Source organism: Lycium barbarum, chromosome 6 (assembly GCF_019175385.1).
Source record: "Lycium barbarum isolate Lr01 chromosome 6, ASM1917538v2, whole genome shotgun sequence".
In the NCBI taxonomy this organism is placed as follows: domain Eukaryota; kingdom Viridiplantae; phylum Streptophyta; class Magnoliopsida; order Solanales; family Solanaceae; genus Lycium; species Lycium barbarum.
In genome coordinates, this window is record NC_083342.1 from 83,953,635 (window position 1) to 83,974,963 (window position 21,329).

A 21,329-nucleotide genomic window follows, 5' to 3' on the forward strand; every position below is an offset into this window, starting at 1 on the left:
CATATTTACCCACCTAAAATATGAGTGATCCATCTCACTAAAATGTGAGTTAAATGAGCTAATTTTTTAAATATGGACTCAAATTACCACCTCTAATTAGAATCATTAAAATTGTGGAAGCATCCCACTATCCAGCACATTTAAAAGCACAACTAGTACTGTTTTTCCCTTGACCAAAGAATAAAGGAAAAACATTTAAGAATTATTTTATTAAAATTTACTTACACGATAAATAAAGCGCGAAAGTAGTAAAACCAATTCCACAACTCGCACGTGCCTAGCGCTTGCGAAACAATTTGAAGTAATGTCAAACAAGGAATTCGACTAAAACCTAAGGGTAAAAGAGTCAATTGGAGAGATCAATATCTTGTGCTTCAGATCAGGCCCATGGCTACTACACCTATAAATGCCCAAAGTCCTCAATTCGCATACCCATTCAAAAACCCGTAAACAAAAAACACAGACTCGCTATAAAACGGACACAGACCAAAAAAGATTAAAAAAAATTAATCTACACGAAGAAGAACGAAACTAATCCAAATAAAAGCAGAATACCTAATCAAACCCTAGCTAATTTATTTCATTAGAGTGGGATTAAAATCATAACCATCATATGTATGTGTATGTATGTGTGCGCATCATCTATGTGTAAAGGAACATAGAATGGAAACGAAGAAGACATGGAGTACATGGGAAGAACTATTGTTAGCGTTTGCTGTGAAACGACATGGTTTCAAAGACTGGGAATCTGTAGCTATGGAACTCCAAACACGTAGCTCTTTACCCGCTCAATTGACCCCTCAAATTTGTAAGGATAAATACCGTGAACTCCGGCGCCGCTTCATCAACAGTTATGATGATGAAAAAGAGGATGATGTTGATGCTAATGGAGATGTAGCGATTCCTTGGATTGAGGACTTGAGAAAACTCCGTGTTGCTGAGCTTAAACAAGAGCTTCAACGCTACGATCTTTCGATCCAGTAAAAATCTCCTTTTTTTTTAATTGTTTTCTGTAAATTTTATACGTGGAAAAATTTGAGTATTTGGATCTGAGATTATTGATGTGTGATGTGATGATATGAACAGGTCGTTGCAGTTGAAAGTGAAGAAGATGGAGGAAGAGAGAGAAGAGAGTTTGAAAGAGGAGAGTTTGAAACCAGATCTGGAGGATTTGAAGGAAGAGAGATCGCAAAACGACAAAAACAGCGGTGCCCATGTCAAGCCGGCCAGTTCCATCGGAAAGTCGGACTCGGACAGGGAAAACCGGTCGTTTAACGAGTCAAATTCCACGGAGAACAGAGAAACCGGTGTTAAAAACGAACCGGAGCCGGTCGAAGATAAACCGGTTCAGCAAGTTGTTAAACCGGTGAGTGCAGAGGACTCGTATAACGATAGTAGTTCAGATAGACATGAGGAGGAAAAGAAAACCCGACCCGACTCGGCGAGCGGGTCCAAGGAAAACAGTGACGTGCAGAGCACGGCCACTTTAACGAAGAGAAAACGCCAGCGTGGCGGCGGAGATGCGGCTGAGATGGGTGGTTCTCCGGCCGTCGGGATCAAAGCGGCCAAATCAGAGCCGTTAATTGAGTTTTTACATATAATCAGGTCGAATAAGCGCGGCTCTGTGTTCAAGCGCCGGCTAGATAGCCAGGTAATAATTCTCTACATCGCGTTTTTTTTAAATTGGTTGGCCTACAACTATTTGCTCATCAATTTTTCATCCTTTGGACCACTTTTTCTATTTATTTTTTTAAAAAAGAGATTGGCAAAATGGGCAATTTATTTACTATCATCAAATAAATTACATGCAAAAATTGATGAAAAGGAAATGGAAAAACAGATACAGATAGTACTCTCATAGTAAAAGAGAAAAGTGGATAAAACAAAACGGATTAGTGGCTTCAATATATGACGTGTATGTGGTCTTCACATGTTTGTTGCCTAATTCCTCTTAATTTTTTTTTACCACTTCCGTGTTTTAGATTGATATACTTAATTTGCATGCATAGGAAAATCAATAATTGGACTCGTCTTTCATATGTTGTCTACATGTGACAGTCGAGCAAAATTGTTGATTATTCCTACTCATAAAAGAATACGAGTTCCTGAAATTGATCTAACTGCTCCCATGCAAAAGAGGAATTATTATTTTGCAGCCTTCCTAACTAGTTTGAATAGGCTACCTAAATAAAACTTGTCATTTGGCAAATTACTAATTTGGAACAATTTATTTTGTGTCTCACATGGTCTCATCTGTGTGAGACTTTTTTTTTTCTTCCACAAATTGATGAATGCAAAGTTTGTGGGCCCGAAATATAAACTTGGGTCCACTAATTTGTGAAACAAAAATAACCCTGACACAAATGATAAACATTAAATAAGGTTTCTCAATTTAATATCTACTAATCTATTTTATTCAATTTATGTGATATTAATTTGGAGTAAATGGATTTAAAAAAATTAAGATTTTTTGAATTTGTGGTAAAAAAACATGTCATAACACTTCTGTGGTCGTAGAACTTTTGGAATTTGTAGTCTTGAACATATCATGGTAATATTTATGTAACTATAAAAAATTCTCATCATCTTACCCAAAAATAAAATAATTCTCATTACAAGTAAAGTGACAAGTGTAAAGTTATTTTTTAAATATAAATATATGTGATTATTTTTTAAATAAACTAATTAAAAATTAGCATCACGTAGACTAAAACGAAGAGGGTATCTTTTCTTATATTATTTACCCACCGTTTCGATGTATGTGGTTTTTAAGTTATTCAATTGTGCAAACTTTTTTGCCCGGTTAATGAACTAAAACGTAAACCTCATTATTTTATAAATAATACTCCTGGGAGGCTAAAGTAAGAAAACCTTCTCAGTAAAAGTTGGTAGGTAAATAGGGGGAGAAGTAGAAATTTGAAGTTTCATGGATGCCGAGATTTGTACTTTATGAAAAAAATTAGCGTAAGGTGATTGGTCCCATCTACAAACAAGTTGGTGAATTTGGAAGGAGAGCGGGTCCTACTAACGAGAATGCCTTGTTTGCTTCTTGCCTCAGTACGTTGGAGCCACTAGAATTTAATCTTAGGAGCCCTTTAAAATTAAGAAAAAAAGGATCTCTTTATGGAACAGGTGAATACCGTGGGTCGGCCCATGAATATTATAAGGGCCCTTTAAGATGGTATTGAGAAGCCCAATGCATACTCTTCCTTTTGTTCCCTTGGAAATGATATCCTACCCACTTAAATAGTATTGCAAATATTTTGTGTTATTTTTAACTTATTTGTTATATAAAAAATTATATTATTAAAATAACATCACAATAAACTACGTATAAACTAAATCTCCCTTCTTTTCATATCTGCTCTAGCTTTTTTATTTGTCGTTTAATTTTTTGACACACTCAAGAATAAAAATTATTTAATAGCATTAATCATAAGAGGTATTGTCTAAATTACCTTGATCTCTTCCTTGAATGAATTCAATTAGTTTACCTATTTTTCCCATTATAATCATTCTGCTTTTAAGTGTTACCACGGTTCATTTACGTGAATGGCATGGTCCAGGATTGATTTTCACACCCTGATTTACCATAAGTTAAAAAATAAGTAATATAGTATGTTTAGTTGCAATACTGAGATCACTTTGGTAAAGTTTAGGCATTTTAAACCGCTCATGAAATTTTAATTAAACGACATCTCAAATTATTCACTTGCAAATATTTATCTAGTAGAGAAAAATATATTCAAGACGTTACTGAAACCAGCGACAGAACAGTTGTAGCAACAAAATATCGCGAAGAGATGATTTAAAAGATGAGGTTATTTTAGACATTTTATTACGGTTTGTGTTGGGAAAATAATGCGACGTGCATCAGCAGGAGGTTGGAACACAAATCTTCTCTCTCTTTCAAGAGATGAAATGCAATTTACTGGAGCGAACGCGTATTCTTTTTGCCAATTTTTAATTATTGGCTCAACCCGACCCCACTGCAGTGGGAAAACTGCGATCTTTAGAGGAAAAAAGAATTAAATCTTTGGTTTCCTCCCTTTTCTTCTCCTCCCAACTAACCGACGTGCCCTATCATCTTTTCATTAATTCCATTTGCGTGTTCTTTATAAATAAATAAATTAAAGTTGTAGCTGATAATTCCATGCAGAAAACGGACAAGTACAAGAGTATGATCCGACAACATATGGATCTTGAAACGGTTCAAGCCCGGATAGACGACGGGTCGTATTGCTCTTGCTCCGGCAAATTCTACTTGGACCTGTTACTCATCTTCAACAATGCTATCGTCTACTTCCCCAAGTCATCCCCAGAGTCAACTGCAGCTAATGAACTTCGTGGCGTTGTCATGGAAGAATTAAAGAAGACCAGAACCCAATCAAAGGATCCGACACCCAGACCTAGGTCTGGACTCGGACCACCCTTAGCGATCCAACCCAAGCCGGAATTGGAGAGATCCGATTCTTTGCTTGCAAAACACAAGTCAACAGTTCCTATAGTAGTCTGCCGCAAGAGGAGCTCCATTTCAGCTAAAGCAGCAGCTTCTGGTAATGACAAGCCAGAAAAACAAGCTGATAATAAACCTCCGAAGCCACCCATAAAGTCCTCGTCGAATGAAGAAGACAGTTCAATCAAGCTTGGTATGAAAGAAAAGCCTGTGACTGGGGTAAGAAGTATGAGGAGGAGCAGTAAAGGCCGTCCGAATAGTAATGCTTCACAATCCATCAACAACCAAAGCACAAATACTAAGCAAACAAATGGCAACGTGGACAAAAAGGAAGAAGCGAAACCGGAGAAGAAGAAAGAAGAAGCTAAAAAGCGAGGAGCTGCAGCCGACTTCTTGAAGAGAATAAAGAAGAATTCTCCTACGAAAGGAACGTTGGTGGAGGCGCTAAAGAATAATCCCACGGAGGATGCTGTTGTTAAAGGTAACAAAAGAGAGCAGCAAAAGAAAAAGGTTGATGAACGGAGAGAAGCTCCGGTGAGGCGAAGCGGCGGCGGAGGCAAGGAGGAAGGTAGTCCGTCGAAGAGGAGCGTAGGTCGACCACCAAAGAGAGGTGGTAGAGAAGTTGTGCAGGAAAAGCGTGCAAGGGAAAATAATGAAAAGGATGATTCTTCCAAACGGCCAAAGAAACGGTCAAGGAGGTAAAATTATCATGAATCAAACTACTGATGTTAGTTTAGTCTCATTTTGCATTGTATATCTCACATTTTGTATTTGTAGTGTTAGGTTTTGATTTTCGGATTATATTTTAGGATTAGTTTACATCTTTTGCTTCTGTAACATGTTATTGGCATTTGTACCTTTTCCTTGTTACAGTGAATGTCTTTTCTCAATTAGTTTATGCTAATCTTCCCATGCCATTGGTCATTGTTTTTAACCAAAGATTAAGGGTGTGTTCGGTACGGAGGAAGAACACTGTTCTTACAAAATAAGTGAATTTTTTACTTATTTTTTCATTTCTGTTGGTTAGTGAAAGTCATTTTTATGAATATACCTACACCACCCCACTACCCATCCTCCACCACTCACCCATCCACCCTCCGAATTTTCTATTTTATATAGAAATTCTTTTTATTTTTTATAAACGTAAAATAAAAAAATATGAAATAGCAAATTCCAGGGGTAATAGAAATTTTTTTCCATTTTTTTCGTAAATGTAAAATAAAAAATATGAAATAGAAAATTTGGAGAGGTGGGATAGGGGGTAAAAAGAAATTACTCATTTTTTATAAAAGTAAAATAAAATATCAAATAGAAAATTTGGTGGAGGGGTGGTGGTATGGGGTGTGTGGTGGGGGTGCGGTGGGGGGTGGTAGGGTGGAGGGCGTGGGTGGGTGGTGCAATGGGGTGTGGGGGTGGACCGGCTAGGGGGTAGGGGTGAGTTCGAGAGGGGAGAAAACAATTAATATGAAATACCACTTAAGGGACTTGTTTTCTCTACTTCTATTATGAAAGTTATTTTTCTCATTTTTATAAAACTTATTTTTTTAAAAGAAACATTTTTCAAAAATTTTATCTAACCGAACATGAGAAAATTGAAAAATATTTTTCGGACAATATTTCCCTCCATATCGAACACACCCTAATTTAAAAATATAAAAGATAGAAAAGAAAAAAAAATTAACATGCTGTACGGAGCTGTTGATTTATTATGGCAGGGTACTAAGTAACCGTGACGTAATGGTGTAAAAATATTTTTTTGCTCGGTGTATAATAGAAACTCAAAAAATAAGTAAAATAAAAAGAAAACAAAGGTAGGCCGTCGCAACAGATGAAAAAAGTGGAAGTAGGCTTTGTTTACCCCAAATTTAGGTAATCAATTGAATTTGTAAGTGAGGTATAGGATATGTGGATGAACTTTAATCTATTTGGTTGGAAAAAAATATATATGGATTTGTCGTGAGCAAGTGAATCGAAATCGGTGATTTGAAAGTAGGGAAATGTCTCCTATTTATAGTTTTGTCTTATGGGCCTTATACAATATAAAACCCTTTTGAATAAAGAAAACCCTAAAAGGATAAGGTTGGGTCGTACGGTCTGACACCCGTACGATTGGCAGTACAATGTGGTAGAACGGTCTTGACGCGTGACAATTGTGTAACTGATCGCCCGGACCAACGGCCACGATCACACGGACCAACGGCCACGATCAACCGGACTAACGGCCACGATCAATTCGGCTATGGAGAAACCGGACCAAACGATTTCCTTCGCTTTCTTCTGATCAACCACTTCTAGTGCGATACCTCCGGTCCGAAAGAAAGTCTTCATGCTCGTGCTTGTTTCTTTCTTCCCTCGATTCCCGGTCTCACCGGTCTAGCGTAAGTCCGATTTTTACCGTATACAGATAGTCCCCACACTTTCCGGACCGTAGTTTTACCGGAGTAACGGGAAGTGGATGAGTCACGAAACCGGTGGTTCCATAAGCTCGTTATTATCTTTTCATTTTGGCGGGAACAGTTGCGTCACATCCCTCTGTCATCAGCCACATGTCTCATCCCGAGTGGCCAGCTCTAACAACCGCCGTAACGTACGTCGTTTCAAATCACTTCTCATCAATCGTGGGACACGTGGCATCCCCCGGTTAGCTGGGATCTGTAACCGCCTTGGTTCCCATGCCTATATAAAGCCTTCAAATCCTTCACTTCTCCATTTTACTTCTTCACTTCTCTTCACTGTTCCATTTTACTTCACTTTTCTTCACTTCATTTTACTTCTCTTCCATCTCATATTCTCTTACTGATTCAACCGTTTTATCCCCTTGATTCATTGCTTATATTGTGTGAAAGAAAACCAACTCTGCCAACTTCTTCATCTGCTGTTTTTATTTCGAAAGTGCTGCTTTGTTTCTTCTCACTTTACCATTTTGAATTTTTTCGACTGCTCCTTTACTCCTACTTTTTAACTTCTCCCTTTTCGAATTCGCCAATCTCCTTTTCCATAACTTCTAAATGTCTGCCAATACCGAAACCACTTCACATGATGTTCCCTCGGTTTTTTCGCAAGGAACCGAGCCACCTTCTCAACCCAAGGGGAAAATCACCTTTGAGCCCACTGCTTTGGACATTGTACCGTCCAAACCCAACTATAACAAGGATTTTGAAGTTGAGAAGCCTTCTCTAGTTTCTGATAGAGGGTTCGATGTGAGACGGTACCCGTCGTCCGTTACCGAGGACAAACTTGATCAAGTCTGGGCCGATTGCTGATGGGATTACCGTCCGGTACAAGTGTTTGCCCCCGGACCTGATGAATCAATCACCGATCATCGGGAGGGCTTCTTATACGTTTACACCTATCCTTTTACACTCAAGCTCGACCCCCCAATTGACCCGGTTATTTTAGATATGTGCCGGACATATAATGTAACCCTGGCCCTGATTGGTCTGATTGTCTGTACGACTGTGGCCTGCCTCCGGCTGTTGGCCAACAACTTGAAAAAGGAGTTTACGCTGGCTCACTTCATCCGATTATATTCCCCGAGGTTGTTCGGGGGGGGGGGGGTAATAAAGCTCGCCAAGCGAAGCCGGAACCTGATCTTTTCGAAGATGGACGAAGATAGAGACCGGGATTGGCTAGAGCGCTACGTCCGGGTGAGGACCGCGGATATTATTCTGGCCAAATATATGCCCTTTCCGGATAGGTGGAATGATAATCGTAAGTGTCTCAGTTCTTTTAATAGCTACTTTTGAATGCTTTGTCAAATACTAGCTCTTTCACATTCTCACGATTTATCCCCTCCTTTATACCAGCCGTGGCATGGATACCTCCGGCTGTCCGGAACATGAACGAGTGTGTTGGTGCTCTCTTTAGCCAACACACCCATAAAGCGCGGACATGGGGACTCCTGTCACGTGGCCGATGGGTCGCTCAAAAGCACGATAATACTTTGCTTCGATCGGTATTCATTGCATTCTCTACCTTTCCTTTTTATAACACCTTCGGCATTCAGGTTTACCCATGGGCTCAGTGGACCCAAGACCGGAGCCAGCGGCCGCACCCGCTGCGTCGGCACCCGAATTTGATTCAGCGGGTACATCCCGTATTATTGCTGCCGCCAAAAAGAAAAAAAAGCCCTCGGACAAAGGGCAGAAACCGAAAAAGAGGGCGAGGAGCGTTGTTCGGACTCTAAGAGACGAAACAGAGCCCGATTTTCTCGTTCGGAGGATCGGTGTGACCCCTTCCGTTGCTTCTATTCCGGAGGAGGACACAACCATTTCATCACTTCCTTCAGCCGGGGAAGGACTGTCGGTACCGGCATTGCACACAGGTGGGGAAGAAGTTCATTACCCGACTCCTCTAAGGTCGATTGAATTTGTTGATATTTCAGGTGATGCTTCATCTGAGGAAACCCCCCTGCAAAGGACCAGAAGGTCCAGACATGCCCCAGCTGCCGAAGCCGATCAGAGGGGCTGAGCCGGTCCCCGAGACCGAAGTTCCAATGGATGTTGGTCCACTGCCCGGCTATGAGACTGCTGCAACTTCCGAGATCCTTGCCTCTACCGAGGCTGCTGAGGCCGCTCCGAGTTCTCCAACTCCAGCTTCAAGGTCGGATAATTTTGACGACATGTTCTCGGATACTCCTTCTGCTACCGGGGAAGCTGTCAGCTTTGGACATCTCCCTATCCCTCGAGTCACGAGGGCGGCTAGCCGGTCCACCGAGACTGGTGCTAGGGATAGCCTAGTGCGCATCTTTCCGGCCCCTAGTGTGGAACCTTGGAGGACAAGATCGGCCGTGATTACCATCCCCGAGGACTGCAGCTTTTTGTCTCGTCCGGTGGGAGTAGCAAGCTACCTGAGGCCCCTCGTCTCGGACTCGGACAAACGGAAGATGAACGGAGTCCCCTGTCAGAGTCATTAACGAGGGTATGCACGCGGGCAATCGAGTAAGTTTATCAGCCTATCCTTGCATAATTCAACGGGAGTTTTAGCTTCTCGTTTACCCGAGTTTTAACTTGTTTCTTTTACAGAGTGTGGTGCTTGTTAACGAAGCCTTCGTCCGCGCTCAGCAAGAGGTTGACTATCTTAAGGGCCACCTGGATGCCCAGGGTCGAGAAATGGAGAAGTTTCAGCACCTTTTGCGAGTGAAGGAGGATGAATTGAACCAAGCTGTTGCCCTTTCCAACCTTCAACCCGAGCTCGACGCGGCGAAGGCCGAAAACCTTCGGTTAAATAATGAGTTTGCCGAGATGGTCGAGAAGAACCGGCTTTTAGAAGCGGACAAGGTCGATCTTAGCCAAGACAACACTCGTTTTTCTTCGAGGCTTGGTGAGCTCGAGACCACTATCTCTCAACTCTGGAGGCAGCTTGACTCGGTCAAGTCTGATGCCGTGAACATGGCCGAGAGGCGTCGGCTGCTTGAATCTGAGAGTGCTAAGTACAAGGAGAGGATGAGGGTGTTCGAGCAAAAATTCGAGGACAGAGCCCAGATATGTGATGAGCTGAAAACCGAACTCGAAGAGACGGCCGAGGCTAATGACCTTGTCAAAGCCGAGCTCGAGTCGGCCACTCAGATCCAAAAAGTCTTTGATGAAGAGCGGGATGAACTAATGGCCAAGCTGGCCCAGGCTGAGGCCGATTTGGCAAAAGCCCTTAGGAGTGTGGAGGCTGCCGAGGCTCATACCACGATTACTGTGGAGTATGAATGGTAGAAGTCTCGGAGGGTCACCCTTGAGCAAGCCGAGCATGGCTTTGCGGATCTCCCCGCCGTGATACTCGAAGCTAAAAGGGTCGAGGGAGAAGCTAAGAGAGCCCTCGATACTGACTCCGAAGATTCTGAGCGAACAGTGTCCGAACACTGCGGATCCAGCCATACCGGATAGACCAGGGCCTGTATTTAGCCTTTATTTTGTTTTTTGCCTTTTTCGCTTGACTTTTGTTTTTCGACTTCGTAGGGGTTTTCGGTGTACAAACCTTATATAAATGGAGCATGCATTTTTTTTATTTTCTTTATTCTTTTTCTTGAATGCTTGTTATTACTTTTGCCTGAATTGTCAGTCCGTTTTAAGGACAAGCAGAGACTCGGAGTTATTTTTTTTCTGGACTGTGCCTGAATATTGGCTTTTCTCTTCGTCCGGTACATTTTGTCTAGGAACTTGATCGAGTGGTTTTCCCGTGGGACTTATTTATTATGCTTTGTGAATTCAGACGTCTCCGAATCACGTTAGGCATTTTTAGGGCCGATATTTTTTCGGCTATTCACTTATCATAGATTAGGTTCGGACACCTGAATCCGAGCCTTAGCAAATTCTGATGTAGCAGTCCCCATTCGAGGGTGTTAAAGATTTTGGCTCGGTTCATTGCGACCTTGTTGCCTTTGTCAAATTTCGACTGTAGTGCCCGGAGTAAGGTATATGAATAAAGCGATGCCGAAATACGGCGGTAATCACCGGGGTAGGGTGTTTTAACAAGAAGACATATCCGAAATGCAATAATCTGAACTTTCGATAATCTTTGTATCGCAAGTACTTGTACGTACATGATATGAGAATTTTTTCAGTTTCTTTCTACTTTTGCCGCAGCAAATACTAAATGGACACGATTCATTCTGATTGTTTGGTCCTTACATCGAAACCTAATATAGAAGGTCCGGTTTTGGTTTTGCCGTAGCAAATACTAAGTGGACACGATTCATTCTGATCGTTTGGTCCTTACATCGGAACCTAAGACAAAAGGTCCGGTTTTGGTTTGTTGAGCTCCTCCGTTTTTGATTAACCGGGATAAACCTCGATGTGGGTATAGTAGTCCCCTAGTGCTTATCTGAGCTGCAAGATTGGGTAAGCACTATCAAGTCTCCACTCGTAGGGTGTGGCCCCGAGTTTCCGAGCGTTTGTTCTTGTCTTTGTCAAGTAACACGTACTTGTTGCCTCATTAAAAACCTTGTCGGAAAACCCATTTTGGGACAAAACCGTACTAAGGAAAAGAGTGCAACACGTGTTTTCAGACCTAGATCCTAACTTTATCCGGTACTTGACTTCCTGCAAAAAAGAAAAAGGTTAATAGATAAACACGAGGTGTCCATACCTTAGCAGTAGTATCTCTTCAAATGAGCCACATTCCAGTTATTGCGTAACCGTTGCCCGTCCATGGATTCCAGCTGATACGATCCTTTGCCCGTTACCTCGGTTATCTTGTACGGTCCTTCCCAGTTCGGACCCAGTTTTCCTTCGTTGGGATTCTTGGTGTTCAAGGTAACTTTCCGAAGCACCAAGTCCCCAACTTGGAAATGTCGAAAATTGGCCCTCCGATTGTAGTGCGTTTCCATTTTCTGCTTCTGGGCTGCAATACGGACCAACGTGTTTTCGCGAAATTCATCCGTGAGATCGAGTTTTACGGCCATGGCGTCCTCGTTTGACTCCTCGGTGGTGTACCTGAACCGGAGACTCGGTTCACCAGCTTCTACGGGAATGAGGGCTTTGGCCCCGTAGACCAACGAGAAAGGTGTTTCTCCCGTGCTTGATTTTGATGTGGTTCTGTAAGCCCACAATACCTCCGGTAGTACTTCCCTCCAGTGATGCTTTGACGCTTCAAGTCTTTTCCTCAGATTTTGAATTATTGTTTTATTCGTGGATTCTGCCTGTCTGTTCGCACACGGGTGTTATGGAGTTGATACGATTTTCTTGATCTTCTACCCTTCGAGGAAATCATTGACTTTTCCGCCCACGAACTGAGGACCATTATCACAAGTTATCTCAGCCGGGATGCCGAAACGACAAATAATGTGGTCCCATATGAAGTCAATAACTTCCTTCTCTCTAATTTTTTCGAAGGCCTGCGCTTCAACCTATTTGGAGAAATAGTCAGTCATAAACAAAATAAAACGGGCTTTACCTAGTGCCCATGGCAATGGACCAACAATGTCCATCCCCCACTTCATGAAGGGCCAAGGTGACACCACCGAATGCAGCAACTCCCTGGGCTGATGAATCATCGGGGCATGTCTTTGACACCCGTCACATTTTCGGACAAAATTATTCGAATCTTTCTCTATCCGGTTCCAGTAGTAACCGGCTCTGATAATTTTTCGGACCATGGCTTCAGCACCAGAGTGGTTGCCGCAGGTCCCCTCGTGCATTTCTCTCATCACATACTTCGTTTCTTCGGGACCCAAATACTTGGCCAGGGGTCCGAAGAAAGACCATCGATACAATTGGTCGTCTACCAAGCAGAAACGCATAGCTTTCGTCCTTAGCGACCGTGATTCTTTTGGGTCACTCGGAGCTTTCCATCTCGCAAGTAGTCGATGTACTTGTTGCGCCAATCCCAAGTTAAACCCATTGTGTTTATTTTCGGTGAGCCTCTGCACTCCTTTGACGTTATTCACTACCTCGATATCCTCAATGGCTTTGATCTTATCCGGGTTGATTTCAATCCCCCGGTTTGACACCATGAAACCCAAAAATTTTACCAGACCGGACACCTTTTTCCGAGTTAAGCTTCATGTTGTACTTGTGGAGTACATCGAAGGTTTCCTGCAAATGCTTTAAATGGTCCTCTGTTTCCAGGGACTTGACCACCATGTCGTCAATATAAACTTCTATTGTTTTTCCTCTTTGTTCTTCGAACATTCTATTAACTAGGCGTTGGTAAGTTGCACCGACATTTTTTAATCTAAAAGGCATGACATTGTAACAGTAAGTCCCATACCGGGTAATAAAGGATGTTTTCTCTTGATCCTCCGGGTGCATCCGGATTTGGTGATACCCGGAGTAAGCATCGAGAAAACTTAACATCTCATGCCCGGCTGTCGCATCGATCATTCTATCGATGTAAGGAAACGGAAATGAATCCTTCGGGCATGCTTTGTTTAGATCCTTATAATCAACGCACATTCGAAATTTATTACTTTTTTTCGGCACCACTACTACGTTAGCTAGTCAGTCCGGATACTTTGCCTCCCGGATAGAGCCTATTTTTAAAAGCTTCGTTACCTCATCCTTTACGAAGGCGTGTTTTGCCTCTGCCATGGGCCTCCTCTTCTGCTTCACCGGGGGAAACCTCCCGCCTAAATTGAGCTTGTGAGTTGTTACTTCCGGTGGCACACCTGTCATATCTATATGGGACTATACGAAGAAATCGGTATTAGCTCGAAGAAATTTAATTAACTTGTTCCTGAGCTCCGAGGTTAACTCCGTGCTCAGGTATACCTTTCTGTCCGGTAGATATTCGAACAAGATGATTTGCTCCAACTCCTCTACTGTTGACTTGGTTTATCCGAGTCATCCGGCAAGACGAATGATCTAGGTACACCGAAATCATCTTCTTCATATCCCGGATCCAACCCCGTGTGCTTTAGTTGCTATTTGGTGTCCTTGCCCCGGGTTGAATCTTCTTCCTTTTGATCTGATTTTTTGGGCAGAGGTGTCGCTTTCTCGACCGCGAACATCTCCCTTGTAGCGGGCTGTTCACCTCGGATAATTTTTATCCCCTCCGGGGTCGGGAATTTCGGCAGCTGATGTAATGTCGACGGCACGGCCCTCATGCTATGTATCCAAGGTCTACCTAGCAATGCATTATACTTCATATCTCCTTCGATTACATAGAACACCGTTTGCTGGATAGTTCCATCAATGTTGACTGGCAAAGAGATCTCCCCCTTCGTGGTTTCGCTCGCCATGTTGAACCCGCTGAGCACCTGAGCTACCGGTACGATCTGATCGAGTAGCCTTAGCTATTCGACCACTCTCTACCGGATGATGTTGGCCGAGCTACCTGGGTCAATCAAAATACGTTTAACTTGTGATTTAAAAATAAGTATAGAGATTACCAATGCATTATTGTGCGGTTGAGTGATGCCTTCTGCATCCTCGTTGCTGAAAGAGATGGAACTTTCGGGTAAGTAATCCCGGTTGTGCTTCTCACGCACAATAGAACCTTCGTCCGTTTCATCACCGGCTCTCGTGGGGTACCGGTACCCCCGATTATCATGTTGATTATATGCTGAGGTTCTACTGGTTCGGCTCGTTTATGAGACTTCCTTTCCTTGTAGTGACCTTTAGCTCGTTCACTTAACAATTCTCGGAGATGGCCATTCTTCAGTAACCGAGCCACCTCCTCTCTTAGCTGGCGACAATCCTCAGTTCTGTGTCCATGGGTTCCATGATATTCACACATCACGCTCGGGTCTCGTTGGCCCGGGTCTGATCTTAGTGGTCTCGGCCATCTCGCATCTGTGATACGGCCAATAGCCGAGACGAGGTCCAAAGTGTTGATGTTGAAGTTGTATTCCGATATCCTCGGCAAGTCTTTGTTGCCGGCCGAGCTTCCGGCATCGCTCCTAAATGAGAGACCTCGGCTGTTCGACGGGCGCTCGGCCCGTCTATCACCCCGACCGGAGAATTGACTCGGGCCAACCCTTGATTTTTCCAACTTGAAGCTTGGCTTTTCCGAATGAGAGTATGGTTGATACCTGTCCCTCGATGGCCTGGACTCCGGCTCGTAATATTTTCGGGATCTCTCTGAGCTTTTGTTCATATTCACGGGCCCCGGGGGAAGCTCGAGTTGGTCATCCTCTACCCGAATCTTCGACTCGTATCTGTTATGGACATCCGCCCAAGTTTCGCCATACGGAAATATGGCAATAACTCATCATCCCTTTGGGCTATACGGAAATATCCGCCTTACGAGCCTGTACCTTTTTGGCACCGGCATGAGCTTTTATGAACGCATCGGCGAGCATTTTGAAAGAAGTGATTGAATGCTCGGGCAGATGGTCGTACTAAGTCAACGCTTCCTTTGACAGAGTTTCGCCAAACTTTTTCAGCAACACGGATTTAATTTCATCCTCTTCAACATCATTGCCTTTTATGGCACAGATGTATAAAGTCACGTGTTCCTAAGGGTCCGTTGTGTCATCATATTTCTGGATATCCGGCATTTTGAACCTCTGGGGGATCAACTTCGGAGCCGCACTCGGAGGACTTCGATTTTCTCAGTCGAGTCTACCCGTTTCGCCAATGTTTCAAGCATTCTCAGGACTTCGATAGATGAACCAGCTCCGGACCCATTACTCTCGGCCATCCGCGTCTCGTCCCTTCTAGGTTCAGCAATACATTTCGTCCTCTCCGGGGTCGTTTTATCATTTTTGCTTTGCAACTGGGCTATTGCGACTCGTTGTTCGGCAATAGCTGCCCTCTGTTCCTGCAACATTTCAAAAATTAAACGTAAGTCAATATTATCATCCGGGGTATCCGACACTTTCCGGCCTTGTGTCCGGGACAAAGTAATTGAATTGTGAGTATTTAAAGGATCGGTGGCCGGCGGGGCGGCATTCTCCTGATTTACAGTGTTTTGCCGGTTGAGGCCCTCCCTCGAATTAACGGGGTTTGGGTCGACGGGATTTGCTGGTAATCCTCGTGGTCCACTGTCTTCATTTTCGGCCACAATCTCGTTGTTGTTGATGTGACCAGATTGTCCACTGTTTGCCATTTGGTCCGTTTTCACAGAGACGAACAAAAGCTTTTTTCGATTCTGACGGGTAAGAGATAGAAACCAAGATCAAAGACCACTATTATCCTAGCCCACGGTGGGCGCCAAACTGTTTACCCCGAATTTAGGTAATCAATTGAATTTGTAAGTGAGGTATAGGATATGTGGATGAGCTTTAATCTATTTGGTTGGAAGAAAATATATATGGATCTGCCGTGAGCAAGTGAATCGAAATCGGTGATTTACACTGAATATATGTATTAAATAATATTTAAGTATTGAATGAGTAAATAAAGCTAAAGAAGAACACACAAATCCGGACCAATATCAGAGAGAGAGATTTTATATATTCTGCTGTTACAATGTTCTAGATCTGAAAAAGCTAACCCTTGAAAGTAGGGAAATGTCTCCTATTTATAGTTTTGCCTTATGAGCCTTATACAACATAAAACCCTTTTGAATAAAGAAAACCCTAAAAGGATAAGGTTGGGTCGTACGGTCTGACGCCCGTACGATTGGCAGTACAATGTAGCAGAACGGTCTTGACGCGTGACAATTGTGTAACTAATCGCCCGGACCAACGGCCACGATCACACGGACCAATGGCCACGATCAACCGGACTAACGGCCACGATCAACTCAGCTATGGAGAAACCGGACCAAACGATTTCCTTCGCTTTCTTCTGATCAACCACTTCTAGTGTGATACCTCCGGTTCGAAATAAAGTCTTCATGTTCGTGCTTTTTTCTTTCTTCCCTCGATTCCCGGTCTCACCGGTCTAGCGTAAGTCCGATTTTTACCGTATACAGGCTTTCTTGTACATTCGTTCATTTATTTATGGAAATAATGTGTGTTTCTCTCATTTTATTTCAATATACTCGTATGTTCTCATAATGGAGTAGACATTTTCAACTATGTTCGTATTCTCATTTCTCACTGGAAGAGTTGAAGTTCAACATTAGTATGTTCAGTTTTAGGCGAAAAAGAAAAGAACCAAATGATGCATGATGCTTTATGATAATATTGAACTTTAACTTATAATGATATTGTCAATAGTAGTTTATTGCATCATATGATTTTAATTTTCTTCCTCGTCACCAAATACCCCATTCCCCAAACTCTGAGCTAATTTCGACCGACTGACACATATTAGGGTGGGTAAGAGTTTATTTGTCATTATAAATCTGCTATATACACCAGGACTATTTTCAACAAATAAAAATCAGTATGATGAGTAGCAAAATTTGTTAAGGAATCAGTATGATGAGTAGCAAAATTTGTTGAGGAAAGATATAACAACATACCCAGTGAAATTCCACAATATGGGGTTTGGGTAGGATAAAGTGTACGCAGATTCAAAGGCGGACCCAGAATTTTAGCATGGAGGGGGCACCAATGACCAATAGAAAGACTACTTACCAATTCGCGAAAATATAATTTTGAGATCAACATGCGTTTAGGGCAGCCGGGTGCACAAAGCTTCCGGTGTTAGCAGGATCGGGGAATGGCCGCACCCTAAGGAGTGTGATGTAGACAGCCTACCCTAATGCAAGCATTAGTAACTGTTTTCCCGGTTCGAACTTGTGACCTATAAATAAAGAGGTGTTTAGTTCAACGAAATTGAAAATAATCTAATATTACCTTATGAATTGTGATATGAAAATACTGCCAAAATATAGGCTCATTTTCATCGAAGCATAGTTAAAGAGAGGACAAATGACCAATAAGTCCGATTATTGGCTTGAATTCGGTCGTAGAAAAATTATCGACAGTGGGTTTAGAATGTAAAATGAATTCCTCATTTGTGAGATTGAAAGAACGGAAGAGAGAAGACTAATTCTCTCCTGTTAACGTGGGGAACAAAATTTGCTTTTGGGGTTTTTTGTGGGGAGGATTTAATCAGAAGAGGTGTGGGGACATAAGATTTTAAAGAAGGGAAAGTCACACAAATACATTTTTTTCAAATGGTAATTAAAAAGATTACAACTACTTTCAAAATATTACATAAATATAATTTATTCAAAATTTTAATTTTTTAATTGCAAAATTACAACTTTTTACATTCCTAAAATATCAATGATACTTAATTTTAAGAGTTACTACCATTAATGCATATTCACTTTTTACTTTCAAAACCATCCCCTTCCCTCCCCACCCAGCAAACCAAAAAAAAAAAAATCTTTGAAAAAGGCAGGAGAGACAATGTAATTTTTCAAATAAAAAAAATAAAATCAATTTTAAATCCCATATTCCATCTATAGTTTTAAAAAGATTTCTTTTTCTTTCGTTTCCTCCTCTTTATTCTTCTTTTTTTATTTTCACTTGATGATTGATACAATTTTTTTTTTTGTGACAAAATAAATTATTTGAATATATTAATATTACGAAAAGTACACGAAAATATATGGTATATTGTATAACAATAGTACAGGAATATATCATCGTAGAATATATGGTATATTGTATAACAAAAGTACATGAATATATGGTATATTCAAATTGGTAAATTTAACTAAAAAGATGATAACAAAATATTAGTGGATATAATCATAGAAATTAGTATATGTAAGTTTGTGTATTAGATATAGTATAATATTACAATATACCTAATATATGAATATACGTGACAACTAATTGTACTCTACAATAACATATAGAGTAACAATATACGATATATAGATAGAATAATATATATAACAGATACTACAATAATATACTTGTTCATGAATTAGTTTTTTTTTTTTTGGTTAAAATTCATGAACTAGCTTGCTAGTAGATTGTGCTGGAGCATTTTTAGGTAAGCACTTATTGTGTTTTTATATGCATTTAATTATGTTATAACTAATATAGGGAATCTCCATATTTTTAGATTTTTATTCATAACAATAATCTCCTTATTTTTAGCTTTAAGTCGCACAATTTGTAATATCTATATTAGTTGTAGATTATATAATTAACTCTTATATATCTTGTATTTATGAAAGTTCTCCTTTAAAGAAAAGCCAAAAAGAAAAGTATTAGGCTTATTGTAATTGTAAAGAGGCCGTCAAGCTCCACAAAAATAAAAGTAATAAAATGATAAGGCAATCCAGGTTCGATCTCAGATTGCGCTCAAGCGCAGGGGCACAACAACCAATTGTACCAATCCGGTAAATATATCTTGGGGGTCCTTTTAAATATATATACTCTTTTCAACGTATATATATATATATATATAAAGTTTGTCCCGAGGTTTACGGTGGCACGTGATCCTCTTCTAATAGGCTTGGTCCGCCTCTGCGGCAAACCTTACTCCCACCTTGAAAGGTAGGAATACTGTTTCGAAAGACCCTTGACTCAAGAGAAAGATATGTGTAGATATTGTTGAAAAGTGACATTGTTAGCATCAGTAGAGGATATTCTTTTTCTTGGAACCTTAGAATTATATATATATATATATATATATATATATATATATAAAGTTTGTCCCGAGGTTTACGGTGGCACGTGACCCTCTTCTAATAGGCTTGGTCCGCCTCTGCGGCAAACCTTACTCCCACCTTGAAAGGTAGGAATACTGTTTCGAAAGACCCTTGACTCAAGAGAAAGATATGTGTAGATATTGTTGAAAAGTGACATTGTTAGCATCAGTAGAGGATATTCTTTTTCTTGGAACCTTAGAATTATGTTGACTTCCTTAAAGAAAAACTTATTTTTCGCATCCTTTAATTCCTATTCTGATATCAAAAAGATCGATCAAGACCTACTTTGATCCCAATTAATGTTTACAATCTTTGAAAAAAGTTAAGTTTATCGAATACCTTATTTGTCATTATAAATCTGCTGATATATACACCAGACTATTTTTAACAAACAAAAATCAGTATGATGAGTGGCAAAGTTCGTTAAAGCTTAGATACAACAACATACCCACTTTTATTAAATATAATGGAATTTAATTCGTAATTTTAAAATCGTATCCTAACCAAATATGATAATTATAGCACATCATAGTTATTATTTTTCGAGTATATATGTCTGGCATACTGCAAAGACCTCTGGATGAGTATACACTAATCCAGTTAGCAAAATTAGATATTTTGGATTAACGTCTAGGACTCAAATCCTTAAAAACAAAAACCTAAATAACTACAAATTAAATACTTATCTACTACTACATGTTCCTTTTTACTTGTCCATTTTAGCAAATCAAGAGAGATTTATTAAATTTCTTTCAATATTATTCTTATTTAAATAAATACATAAAGTACTAATAGTCAAACTTAAATTTTCAAAACACAATTAATAAGGGTAATTTATTAAAATAAACCCTTAATAAATAGTTTCTCAAAAAGAGTGTCAAGTTAACATGGGCCAAGTAAAAGGAAGAGGGGGAATATTGGCTATAGCAATCAAAATTACTTAGTGTAATCCTTCACAAATTAAATTCTTGCAAATTTCATGTACTTTTTTTCTTATCAAAATTAAGATTTGTCTAGCCAACTGACAGAAATAGTTGGGATGAACAGTTAAGATTTGTTTTATAGCACTATTCTATGCAAACAAGCATTTTGTATTGGACCGCAATATTCTTCTTAAAAGTGGATTTATGACGTCTTAAAGCACAAACATCAAAGTCAAACAAACCATTCGCTAATTTGCTTAATTGTTAAGATATTTAATTTTACTTTTTTTTTTTTTTTACTTTCTTTAATCGCTGTATTACACACAAACACAGACACACACACACTTGGGATGTTCCAAAAATAACGTGTCCTTGCTTGCTGTCCCGAGATACCTTATTTTCATTTTATCATTTTGACTCACGTTTGACAAGTACTTCCTCCGTATTTGTCCAAAATGGACTTTACACCCTCTTTAAGAAATAAAAATTAAATGCGCAATTTACTATAATGTCCATAATTGTTGTATAGCCTTAATGAACTTGAAAATAATTTGAGAAATAAATAATTAATGTTGAGGGTAAAATAAGAAAAAAAATCTCATGATATACTAAAGTGGACAAGTAAAATTAAAAATTAAATCTTTAATATAATGAACAAGTAAAAATAAATGGAGAGGACTAACTTTTCTAGGAAGAAAATCCCTTTCTGAGTTAGGTGTCTGTGAGCATATAAATCCATGTACCTTAAAAAATATTTGATGCAGTGTATTTTTTTTTTTACATTATCTATATGGTTTTAGCATGTTATTGCTGGTTCTTTACTCTATTTTAAGTTACTAGATTATGCTTATCTTAAATAATTATATGTTATTGCAGGTAACTTGGTGTAAAAAGCTAATATAATATTAGTGTACAAAATTTAAACTCTCAAATTATATTATATCGATATTATAAAATTGTTTACACTATCATGTAGTTTAAATTTTAATGAAATGTTACTTTTATTT

The 21,329-nt window shown here is 40.1% G+C and overlaps 1 protein-coding gene across 1 annotated transcript; it reads left to right on the forward strand.

The window, feature by feature from the left end:
• The first annotated feature begins 436 nt into the window (after positions 1–436).
• Positions 437–5,373, forward strand: LOC132644447 (uncharacterized). The gene is made up of 3 exons (XM_060361040.1): positions 437–980; positions 1,087–1,651; positions 4,160–5,373. Exons 1-3 carry the CDS (start codon positions 628–630, stop codon positions 5,156–5,158), a joined length of 1,917 nt encoding a protein of 638 aa, XP_060217023.1. The 5' UTR covers positions 437–627; the 3' UTR covers positions 5,159–5,373.
• The last annotated feature ends 15,956 nt before the right edge of the window (positions 5,374–21,329 follow it).